The sequence below is a fragment of the Dama dama genome, chromosome 20, assembly GCF_033118175.1.
Source record: "Dama dama isolate Ldn47 chromosome 20, ASM3311817v1, whole genome shotgun sequence".
In the NCBI taxonomy this organism is placed as follows: domain Eukaryota; kingdom Metazoa; phylum Chordata; class Mammalia; order Artiodactyla; family Cervidae; genus Dama; species Dama dama.
This window is the reverse complement of record NC_083700.1, coordinates 16,367,010-16,379,887: the sequence shown is the minus strand read 5'-3', so window position 1 is coordinate 16,379,887 and position 12,878 is coordinate 16,367,010. Positions and strand designations below refer to the sequence as shown.

At 36.7% G+C, this 12,878-nt stretch overlaps 1 protein-coding gene across 6 annotated transcripts in view; it reads right to left on the bottom strand.

Moving 5' to 3' along the window:
* Positions 1–12,878, bottom strand: part of LOC133040638 (GON-4-like protein) — an 86,435-nt gene that overhangs the window by 48,923 nt on the left and 24,634 nt on the right. For all 6 annotated transcript variants that reach the window (XM_061120612.1, XM_061120611.1, XM_061120606.1 and 3 more), the window contains exons 4-10: positions 7,886–8,079; positions 7,085–7,159; positions 6,869–6,919; positions 3,642–3,692; positions 2,938–3,033; positions 1,783–1,902; positions 1,020–1,190 (exon numbers count right to left, since the gene is read on the bottom strand). In XM_061120612.1, the coding sequence (XP_060976595.1) occupies positions 1,020–1,190; positions 1,783–1,902; positions 2,938–3,033; positions 3,642–3,692; positions 6,869–6,919; positions 7,085–7,159; positions 7,886–8,079 (758 nt within the window). The remainder of the gene's footprint in view (positions 1–1,019; positions 1,191–1,782; positions 1,903–2,937; positions 3,034–3,641; positions 3,693–6,868; positions 6,920–7,084; positions 7,160–7,885; positions 8,080–12,878) is intronic.

Genomic DNA, 12,878 nt, shown 5'->3' with positions numbered 1-12,878 from the left:
AAAGCAGACACCACCTTAACCATATGATCAAATTTAACATGACAAAAGTCATGTGCCTCCTGATATGATGCACTGAAAAGGACACATCACTTCTGGGATATCTGTGCCAAAATTATATCACCTGAATCAAATTATGAGGAACTATTAGAAAAGTCAAAATAGAGGAATAGTCTGCTAAATAATTTCTTCACAAGGTTCAAAAATGTCAAGGTTATGAAAGACAAAGAAAGACTGAGAAAATGCTCCCAATTAAAAATGTCTTAAGACACGAGACAACTAAATACAATATGGAATTCTAAACTGGATCCTGGATCACAAAAAAATTGTTCTTCTTTGGCTTTATACAAAAGACTATTGGGACAATTGGTAAAATCCAAATAAGAACTTTAATAGATTTTATATAAAATATTATACATCCTTATTTTCATAATCAAATGTGCTCATTTTTAGGAAATATACACTAAGGTATTTAGGGGTAAAAGAGCATCATTACTGCAGCACACTCCCAAGTGACTCAGAAAAAAAAAATATGTGTACAAAGAGAAAGAAGGAGAAGATATTAAAGAAACTCTGGTAAAGTTTAATTTTGAGGAATCCGGCTGAAGGCTGTTTCTATGTTCCACATTTAAAAATTCTCCCTGTGGGACTTCTTTGGTCGTCTAGTGGCTAAGACTCCACACTACCAATGCCGGAGGCCAGGTTCAATCCCTGGTCAGGGAACTAGATCCCACACATCACAACTAAGAGTCTGCATGTTGCATCTAAAGATTCCACATGCTACAACGAAGATACAGTGCAGACAAATAATTTTTTTTTGAAAAATGCTCTGTCACATACCTTTATCCCTTCCTTAGGAACTGCCATTCTCAATTCTCACTTAAAATAGTACAAACCAAATAGTACCAAAGACCTATAATTTCATGACACGAACTTATTATATCAGAATTTAATATCTTCCGTTCTCCCTTCCCAATTTGATTACTCCATTTGCTTTCTCAGCAATTTAGAGTTACATTCACCTGGAAAGAATCCATGCAGACCGGACTGGAAGCCAGCTCTTCATCTACTGCATGCAGCTTCTCCATGAAAGTACTATCCCTGGTCTGTTTGGGCTTTGGTGGGGGCGGAGGCCCCATGGGCACTACCTCAGCACTGATGTGTCTGATGGCAGGTGCGGTGACTTTCTCAGCCTAATTGAAAGAGGCAACTATGTTAAAAAATGAAAGGGGGAAGGGGAGGAAAAGTGGAAGGAAAAAAAGAAGCAGGAAGAGAGAAGCACATCTTCCACATGCTAGCGATTTTTCTCTTCCCAGCCAGACAGAGGTAAAGAAAAAAATAAAGACATTGTCAAGTAAATTAATCTAACAGGTTTCATCCTATTTCCATTGAAGCCAACAGGATGCTACTTAGGTTACTGAAAATGGGAAATAAAATAAAATGGCTTTAGAATATTAGAAAACACATACAAAAGAGAGAAGGGTGGAAGAAAAGAAACCCTGCCAGTCACTCATATTTGGACCCTTAACAAAAACTCAAAAAATCTCTCTGCCTGTCACTGAGTTCCAGTTTTCTCTTAACCCTTCACTGACTTAAGGGACTTGGAAATTCAGTTATAACTAGTCACAAATACAAGGAAGATAATGGCATGGTTACTGATCTTGAATCATGTTTGGCAAAAGGTGACAGCTCAGAATCACCATGGATAAACTATCTATTTATACAGTTAAATAATCTACTTATACAGTATTTCTAATTTATCTTATTAGCATGGTATGGATTTACCTCTGATAATATGCCACTCTCCTCATCTGTTTCAGTCATCTCAGAAGACTGCCTCAATCGGGATTTCTTTGCCCCACGTGGAGATGAAGCGGTGCTTTCCACATCACTTTCCAATAAACTCTACAAAACAAATCCAGTTCACTTTCATATTTATGCCCCTACCTCATTCTACTGAGTCTGAGGTATCTCAATAGAATGAATAATAAAATATCAATCACTGAATTAGTCAGAGTAAAAGAATAAAATTTAAATAGAAGCTTAATTTTCTGAAGTAGAAACAGGGATCTGATCACTATACTCATCAGTGTCATAACCTCTGCAAAACTGTAAGGCACTGATTTAAAATCCTTTAACAAACAAGTCAAAGAACACATTAAAAAATAGACTTGTTACATAGCTATAATGAAAATGAAAAAACTACAGCCACAAACAAACATAAAATCTCAAATGACTTGTGTTGAATCAAACTTTAAAAAGGCCCCACAAAAGAATATATACACTAATGGTTCCATTTACATAAATAAGTTTCAGAAACAATAAAAAACTGAACATAGTGTGGTAGAGCTGTATATTTAGGTGATATAACTATAAAGATAAGCAAGGAAATGAAGTGAAAGTTGCTCAGTCGTGTCCGACTCTTTGCAACCCCATGGGCTGTATAGTCCATGGAATTCTCCAGGCCAGAATACTGAAGTGGGTAGTCTTTCCCTTCTCCAGGGGATCTTCCCAACCCAGGGATGGAACCCAAGTCAAGCAAGGAAGTAACTACCAAAAAGTCAAGATAGTGGTTATTTGTAGGGGAAGAGAAGTGATTGTGATAAGAGGTGTCTGGCAACATTACATTTAATGACTTTAAGGAAGTTTAATGAGGATTAGTTTTATAGTTATTCAAGCTATATAGTTTTGTTTTATCCTATGTACAGTTCTACACATTGTATGTGTATTATATTTCATAATACAAGACATGAAAAAACTCAAGGGAATACGAAAAGGAGTCATAGTCTTAGATTTATGTAAAGAAAGGAGTTGAAAAAGTACTATTTCAACCCTCTGTATAGAACAAGTGATATTACTCAGGAAGCAAAGTACAGTCTGCCTTGTGGAACCAAAAATTTTCTATATTACCAACTAACACTCACACAGGTAACCACTGACCTCTTCAGCAGTCTCATCTTCTTCTTCATCATCTGGCTGGTACTCTTCATCTGACGAATCATCATCTTCAAGGTGGATATCCACAAACTGAGGCGGCTACATAATTATAGAAACAAATAAAATAAATTGATTAGAAAATATGAATCATATGTACTTGGAAAGTAAAGGGGAGAAAACAGAGCAGGTAAAAAGAAATCCTAAGAGCATAAGCAGCTAAAGCAAGCAGTTAAGTCAGGAGTTAAAAAAAATTTCTAGGCGCTTCCCTTGTGGCTCAGTGGTAAAGAATCCCCCTGCCAATCAATGCAGGAGACACAGATTCGATCTCTGATCCAGGAAGATCCCACACCCTGTGCACCACAACTATTGAGCCTGAGCTCTAGAACCTGGGCTCCTCAACCAGAGAAGCCACTGCAATGAGAAGCCTGTGCACCACAACTGGAGAGGAGCCCTCGCTCTCCGCAACTCAAGAAAAGCCCTCGCAGCAAAGAACCAGCACAGCCAAAAATAAAATAATAAATAAATAAACTTTAAAAAACAATTTTTAATTTCTAGCATGAGAGTCAAGCCCAAGAGTAATAGAATGGAAAAAGCCAAAGCTGAAATTTAACTAAATATATAGGTCCAAAAAAAGTTAACAAATAAAAGGGTTTTGAGACTGATGAAGTCTTTCTTGAGAAGAACAGAATTACCTCTTCCAAATTTACCTTAATTTCATTGGCCTTCTTAATTGGTGAAATATTCCATGTTGGAATTACCTACCAACAAAGAATATAAATAGGTAAGTTCTCTTAACTAAATGGACTGTTTCTCATTTTTACTTCTCTACCATCACGAGGAACCATGGGACTCACACGTAACTACAGTGATGTAGGGGTACTGATCTATACTCTCAAGTATTTGTCAGAGCTTGGCAGAAGAAAAGGAGAGACAAATCTTTTCCCACCATTAGCATTTCTGTCCTAAACCTAATAATAATCTGTATTACCCATAAATGAACAAAGTGTCTGTCTTGCCTACTTTATATTATAGCTTGGGTTCACATAGAATAATAAATGTGAAAACAACCACAGTACACAAATCTATGATACTATAGGCAATAGCAGCCATTTGTATCAATTAACAATCAATCACATAAATTGTAATTTTTCTTAATCAATTACATAAAGCTACCATAAGTATGCTTCCAAACAGCCAGCCATTGAAAGTTCTTAGGGAAGGATTTAGGGGTGAAGTATCAATTTGCACACAACTTCTTTTCAAAACAGTACAGGAAAAAAAATAGATATATATACACATAAAGCAAATATGACAAAATGTCACTCTAAAATTCTTTTAACTTTTTCTTAATTTTTAAAGAATAGAGTTGGTGGGGGGGGAGTTTTTTAAAGAATCCTTTAAATCCTTTAAAATCTCCTGAGAAAATGCCATTAGAGTGTATAATTGGACTGTATAATTTCTTGACCATCTCATGGTGACCCAAACAAAATCATCATGAACAAACTCCAGTAGGTCATTAGGTTTTGTCTCTACAAGAATCCTTAGGTCCTCCATATCTTCTCAGCCCTGCTATGTTGTAGCTATTCAGCTAGCTCTGTGTAGGCCCAATATAGGGTGAAGGGAGTAATGTGATTCAGGTCCATAGTTCGTCTCATGTTTGTTTTTATTTTTTATTTTTTTACAGTATTAGAGATTATATATTTGCATTTTCCAAGTTTTCTGTGATAAAGAAAATTACTTGTCATCCACAAAAACATGATTATAAAAAGATCAAATAACCTAGAAGTAAATGGAGTAAATAATATAAAGCCCTTTTTTCATTCCTCCTCTTCCAATCCTAGTGCCTTGGGCAAAGGAAACCATCAACAGCTTGATATGCATTATTACAAATGTTTTTCTAGACACGCACAGACACACATATGCCATACATATGTAAACAAGTTCCATATGTACGTAAAACCATATGTATGTAAATAGGAGACTGCAATTAAATATTATCGTGCAACTTGTTTTCCATAGCACTTTGTCTTACAAGTATTTTCATGTCCACACTATAAACCTGTTTTTATTTGCTGCAGAGTATTGCATGGTAAGAGCTGACATGTACTAACTCAACAATTTCTTCATTTATGTACAATTATGTTGTTTCTAATTTATTATTATTTCAAAAAATGCTTCAATACACATTCTTATACCTGATTCCTAGGACACTTGCATAAAGATTTTTTAGACCGGATGCCTACAGTCAAGAGTTTTAAAATCAGAGTCTTGTTTATGTTGTTTAGTTGCTGGGTTATGTCCAACTCTTTGTGACCCCAGGGACTGTAGCCCTCCAGGCTCCTCTATCCATGGGATTTCCCAGGCAATCATGTTTGTTTTTAAACCAACAGATTTCCCTACTGCCAAATTCATCAGGAAGGAGTCAGTCTACTAAGCATTAAAAAGCAAGAGAAATGGACTTTAAACCTTGCTCCCCACATAAACCACAGTCTTGGGATGTCCACCTTCTATGCAAATATACATGGGTGGTAAACATAATCTAGAGCCTGATTTGGATATCCTTTTGTTTTTTTTCCCCAAGTCAAATACAGAATTAATGTTAATTATATTCTATGTCAGGCAGACTTCATATAACTTCTGTATCACTGATGGCTGCTTTCATCATAGCTACCACATGTTCATTTGTAATTACTTTCCCAAAGATGAAATTTCACTTTATGCAACCAGAGTTAGTCAATTAGACAGATATATATATATATACACATATATATGATGTGATTCTCAAAAAAAGCCAATGCATGAGACTTCCCTTTGTGGTCCAGTGGTTAAGAATCCACCTTCCAATGCAGAGGCCTCAGGTTCGATCTCTGGTTAGGGAACTAAGATCCTATGTGCTGTGCAACATGGCCAAAAAAAAAATTTTTTTTTAATTGGGGGACATTTAGCAAGAAAAGAATGTTTTAAGAAGATATACTAATACTCTTCAACTAGAGGAAAGGTCATATGAAAGAGGAGCAGATAATTTCCTCTACAGGGCAACAGAATCAGACAGACAGACAAAAACTATAATAGGTATTTTGGGTCCAGGAGGCAAATCTTCCTTACTATCAGAGACAGAATGGACTCCCTCAGGACTACCTCCTGCCTTGTCACAAAAGGTCAGCACAAGCCGGACACGTGCTTGTGAAGCAGAAGAAAACACAGTCCCCAGCATCAAAGAGCTTGCTGTGCTGCATCAGAATGCTTTAGAAATCTTCAAGTGGCTCTCATACCTTAGTATTCAACAATGCATATTCCCAGGCCCTACCCATGGGTCCCGATTCTTCAGTCTGAGGTGAGCCCCCAAATCTGCATTTTTCAGTAAGCACTCATGAGGGACCCATACTAGGGTGGTCGTGATAAAACTGTCCCTGAAACTCAATTTGAAATATACTACCTTAATCACTCTGCCACATCTCTCACGCCACAAATAGAAAGACTGTCCTCGCTCACTGCTTTCAAATACTCCAAAAGTTATCTACCTAGCACTTCCAAAAAAGCAACTGAAACAAAAATAAACTATGACGATAATGTCATATATTTTGAAATATATGACATTATCGTCATAGTTTATTTTTGTTTCAGTTGCTTTTTTGGAAGTGCTCGGGATGGGGAATACATGTAAATCCATGGCTGATTCATACCAATGTATGAAAAAACCACTACAATATTGTAAAGTAATTAGCCTCCAACTAATAAAAATAAATGAAAAAAAAAAAAAAGAATTAAAAAAAAAAATAATGTCATATATTCCATCTCCACATGTCTATTTGCCTTTTACAACTATTTCTTTAAGGAGGAAAACCTAGATCATAATAATTGCCCTACAAATAACCTGGAATTAGATAATATTAACAAAGCTAAATATACAACAAAGAAAAAACAGAACACCCACCACTCCTTTTTCCACCACTTCTTTCAGTTTAGAGCGTGTCATTTTGGGCTCCTAAGAAGGAAAATGAGAAGAAAATAGTCAATAAAAATCATGGAGTGACTGAGTTTGTCCCTAACTGTTACATTATTTACAAACTTCCAAATGACCTCCTTCCTATACTTTGCCAATTTACAGATAGCTCTGTCTCATGACATTCAAAGAACAAGAACTACTCACAAACATTGGCATATCTTCCGTCTCACTGATGGCTGCTTTCATCATAGCTACCACATGTTCATTTGTGATTACTTCCTGGGGAAAGGAAATGTCACTTTATGAAACAAAGATGTATTATCCAGATAATACTCATCTCTATATAACTCTGCTAGATATATGTAGAGGATAAATGAGAGCTAGATACTCAAATGGCTTCAGATCAGGGTAAAGCAAGGCAACTGAAAGCAAAGAAGCACATTTTGGAGAAGCACACAGCGTTCAACAATGCAGTAAGCAAATGCATCAACCTCGTTAGCTGACACTAACAGGAATGGCGCACATAAAAAAAAAAAAAAATTCTCCAGTTAACTATCTGCTTAAGAGAAACAGTAATAAACAACAGCAGTCTTATAAACAGTTGTACTTCTACATAGCAAAGAAGAGAATTTGCTTATGAATGCAAAGTACTGTAAACTGTTAACTGGGCATCTTTTCAGACACATCCACCCACAAGAGTAAATCCAACTTGAACATTATCATCTCCCATTATCTTTCAATCTGCTAAACAAGAAACAATCAAATCAGTGGAAGGAAGCTGAGGAACAGTTTGTCCTCCCAATTAAGCTCTTTCACGTGTGTTCACATTTCAAACTTGTGCCAAATGCAAAGAGAAAGCTACCTTGAAATGTAGAATATTTTACCACCAGGAACTCATAAAATCAGTAATTAACATACCAAGACTGCAAACCTTCCTAATTATTTCTACTTGCTTCCTGTGAAAGAGCTGTGTTCCCATTACACTACTGCTCCGGTCGTACTCACATGAAGGATGTTTCGCACGTTGACTGCGGTCAAGTTGTGCTGCTTAGCGCCGTCCTCTAAGGTGCGGTCAAGCATGTCATCCAGCTTCAGGTCACAAGACAAAGTCCTTTCTTCTTGATCCCTTCCATCTCTTTTCCTCTTGGTACCCTTTTTCTTTTTTCGCCTTTTCTCATTTTCTTCACTGTCATGCTCTTCTGCAAATAAACCAAGAACATCACCAGAATACCAAGGCAACTGCTCCCAGAACACAACCCAAGAAGTCAGCAGTGAAAGAAAAACCACCTTCCAGCTGTCTGGTCCTGGAAACCAAAGAAGCCTAGGGTGGAACAGTGGTGAGAATGGCAGAGGCGGTGATAACACAGTAGTAACACCTAGCATTCCCTGAATACTCCTATCAGGTCAGGCATTCTTCTACACACTTCATACACATTACTTCACTTACTCCTCATGACAACCATACGAGGTAGGGACTGTTCTTTTCCCCACTGTACAGAGGAAGAAACTGAGGCAGAAAGATTAAGAAACTTCCCCAAGAGCTAATAATGACAAAGCCACGTTCCGAGGCCAAGCACTTTAGCTCTAGAACTGTCTTAATTATTACTCTATACTGCCCAGGTAATACATCAGAAATCCAAGGCTTAAGTCTCAAATCTACAACTTAACTGGGTTACCTTGGCAACAGATTCTTAATTTTTTTCTTTTGTAAAATACAGATATCTTCCCATCAGTGATGCCATGCAGATTAAGTGAAATAATACCTATCAAAGTGCCTTATAACCCATGAAATATTATATAAACATAATTTATCATTATTATTATTATTATATTACTGAGTTTAGAAAACAGAAAAACAAGGAGTAAACCAATAAAAACATCCATTCTGAATCATATTAAAAAGGGGGGAGGAGATGAAGTACCTCTATTCTACAAGAAAGGAGCACATATATAACCAGATAAAAGGAAAAGCCTCTTGATTATTTAGTTCAGTTGCTCAGTCATGCACAACTCTTTGCGACCCCATGGACTGCAGCACGCCAGGCTTCCCTGTCCATCACCAACTCCCAAAGCTTGCTGAAACTCTTGTCTATCGAGTTGGTGACGCCATCCAACCATCTTCTCCTCTGTCATCCCCTTCTCCTCCTGCCTTCAATCTTTCCCAGCATCAGGGTCTTTTCCAATGAGTCAACTTTTCAAATCAGGTGGCCAAAGTACTGGAGCTTCAGCTTCAACACCAGTCCCTCCAGAGAACACCCAGGACTGATCTCCTTTAGGATGGACTGGTTTGATCTCCTTGCAGTCCAAGGGACTCTCAAGAGTCTTCTCCAACACCACAGTTCAAAAGCATTAATTCTTCAGCCCTCAGCTTTCTTTATGGTCCAACTCTCACATCCATACATGACTACTGGAAAAATCACAGTTTTGACTAGACGGACCTTTTTGGCAAAGTAATGTCTCTGCTTTTTAATATGCTGTCTAGGTTGGTCATAGCTTTTCTTCCAAGGAGAAAGCATCTTTTAATTTCATGGCTGCAGTCACCATCTGCAGTGATTTTGGAGCCCAAGAAAATAAAGCCTGTCACTGTTTCCATTGTTTCCCTATCTATTTGCCATGATGAAGTGATGGGACCGGATGCCATGATCTTAGTATTCTGAATGATGAGCTTTAAGCCAACTTTTTCACTCTCCTCTTTCACTTTCATCAAAAGGCTCTTTAGTTCTTCTTCACTTTCTGCCATAAAGGTGTGTCATCTGCATATCTGAGGTTATTGATATTTCTCCCAGCAATCTTCATTCCAGCTTGTGCTTCATCCAGCCCAGCATTTCATATGATGTACTCTGCATATAAGTTAAATAAGCAGGGTGACAATATTAGTCCTGACATACTCCTTCCCCCATTTGGAACCAGTCTGTTGTTCCATGTCCAGTTCGAACTGTTGCTTCTTGACCGCCCTACAAATTTCTCAGGAGGCAGGTAAAATAGTCTAGTATTCCCATCTCTTTAAGAATTTCCCATAGTTTGTTGTTATCCATACAGTCAAAGGCTTTGGCGCAGTCATTAAAGCAGATGTTTTTCTAGAACTCTCTTGCTTTTTTATGATACAACGGATGTTGGCAATTTGATCTCTGGTTCCTCTGCCTTTTCCAAATCCAGCCTGAACATCTGGAAGTTCGTGGTTCACATACTGTTGAAGACTGGCTTGTAGAATTCTCGTAAATCTTGAGGTAGATTATCACACAATACCAAAATGAGGTGCTCATTTCTCTGAAACATTTTGGTCTACTACCGAAATAAAACAAGGGATTAGAGAAAATTAACATCAAGACAATCTTCTTGGTTTAAAAAGGTTTTACGACCTGCAAGCTGCACTCTGGCAATATTTATTCTATGAAAATTAGTAACTTCAAACAACTGCTTCTTCACTTATGAATATATATGAAGAATTTGGTAAATGCTCATAACATTCTATCAATAATTCTTCTTAAGGAAATAACTACATATGTAATTATTGAGCAAACTCTGGGAGATGGTGAAGGACAGGGAAGCCTGGCATGCTGCAGTCCCTGGGGTCGCAAAGAGTTGGACACAACTGAGCAACTGAAAACAACACACGTAAAGACTAATTAAGTTATTTATTTCAACATCAATTACTTATGCAAAAACCTGGAAAACACCTAAACACCAACTGAAGAGAAACACACAACCTGAAAGTTGCAAGTTATGTTTATTATCCTTACTGAGGACTAAAGCCTTGAAGACAGCCTCTCAGATGGTTCTGAGGAGCTGCACCATAGAGGTAAAGGAGAAGCCAGGATATACTTAAGTTTTTGCTGGAACAAAAAGATATGTAATTGAACATCAAAAGATTACTGCTAACTGCAAAAAATGACATCTCAAGTTAATGATTTTAGTGCTTTTCTATGTAAAGGAAGATGCAAGAGTTGTCGGTTCACTGGAGTTATTAGCTATGCATCTTAATTATCTAGGGCCAATATCCTTTTTTCTCTATCCTGAATTCCCCTCAGGGCACACCCTTGGGGTGAGGAGTGTGCTGTGGCTACAGTGGCTTGTGGGTTGACAGTAAACAACATTCATTCATTTTTTTTTTTCATTCATTCTTTACTGAAAAGGCAGGTACCACTTTTTGTGTGCAAAGGCAATATGAAAAAAGAACAGTTAAGTGAAGTGGTACACCCATATACTGGACTGTAACTGAGCCATTAAAAACAACCATATGAAAAAAAAAAAACCATATGTTGAATGGAGAGAATGGACTTCATGCATGCATGCATGCCACCCACCTCCCCCTCATCTTTCAAGAGGCTTTTGTTGCTGCCTTGGCATGAAGGTCAGTTAGAAACATCTCCCGAACACTGGGATCAGGCCCTTTTACGTGAGCCTGGGGGGTGGGGTGGAGTGGACAAGTTAAAAATGACTACAAAGAATTTTTAGTAATATAGAAAAAAATTGGTAATGATTTTTAAGAAACGAAAGGTAGAATTCAAACATACACACCTTATATTTGTGTAACAAACTAAAATGGACTATCCTGAGGTACATCCCAACACAGTGATAGATGCAAAAGAAATATAAAACTCTAGAATGCATCAGAAGTGATAAAGTGACAAAGCTCTTTACTGATGGTCATTTGAGAAAGCAGCAAAAGGGGAATCATGTAGCATAATACACAACAAAACTTTCTAAAACCTTTGTATTTTTTCCCAAAGTCTTTCTTCTCACCTCATTTATCTCTTTTCTCCATAAACTCCGAAACTCCTCTCTCTCTCACCACTCTTAAATCTCCTCTTTGCTCTTCCTGGCCCTCTTGCATCCTTTCTCATGCAGGCCAATCTAGCCAGTTCCTGGTTTCTGTGATCCACCTTTCCCTCCTCATTTCATCAGCACTTAAACAAAGGCCCAGTAGTTGCAGAACAAGAAAAGGATTTCTGACACCTGAGGAAGTTTTGATTCAGTTTCATATTCATAACCTACCAGTTCTTAGTAACACTGTCAACTGCAAAACTAACTCAGGAGAAAAAAGTTTGAAAGACACAAGTTAAAACTATTACTTGTGTTAAAACTATTATACTAGAAATAATAAAGTATGTTATTAGCTAAAAAGTAACCTAATAACTAAAAATCTTCACTACAAAATTTAACCTAAAAAATGTAACCAAAGTTCATAGAAGACCAAAAAAAGAAAATTTACAATGGAAGCAGCTAAAAATTTATAAAATTATATATAGACAGCTGATGAGTAATCACATTATCCTTTAAAACAGTGCTTCTCAAACTCTCTGTGGCGAATCCACTGTAGACTCACATTTTTATAAAATAAGAATATAGCCATACTGTCAAATGTTACAATTTTTACAATGTTATGAATGCCAAATTTTTAAAGTTTTACTCTGTTTCCATGAATTATTTGTTTCAAACCAGTAACAAACAGTTCTCAACTAGCACTGGTTTTCAGACCACATTTTGAGAAATACTGCTTTAAAATACACACTGAAAAACATTTATTAACCCCAATAAAAATACAATAAAGACAAATCAGAAAACAAATTAAAAGAACTGAGAAGAAAGTTATTACAGGATTAAAATGGAAATAATAAAATTTACTACAGAAAATATTTTTTAATGGAAAAAGCATTGGAGTTAACCGTAACTCCCATTTAGAACAATTATCTTACAAAAATCGAAGTAATGAATGTGGGGTAAAACCATCCCAATCAACTACATCCTCCTAAATCACATCACACATATTTCTCCTCTGATTTCTGGTTTTAAGGCTGAGTTTAATAGAGAATGTGAGTCTATAAGGAAAATTTAATACATTCCAATACACTGCACAGACAATCCAAGAAAGAACAGATAATCCAATTACTTCTTACTCTGTTTCAGAACTAACCTTTTATTTTACTTTTAAAATACTGGGATACCACTGACTCTAAGAATTTTAAAAAAACTGAAATTAAAAAAATTTTAAAAGGAA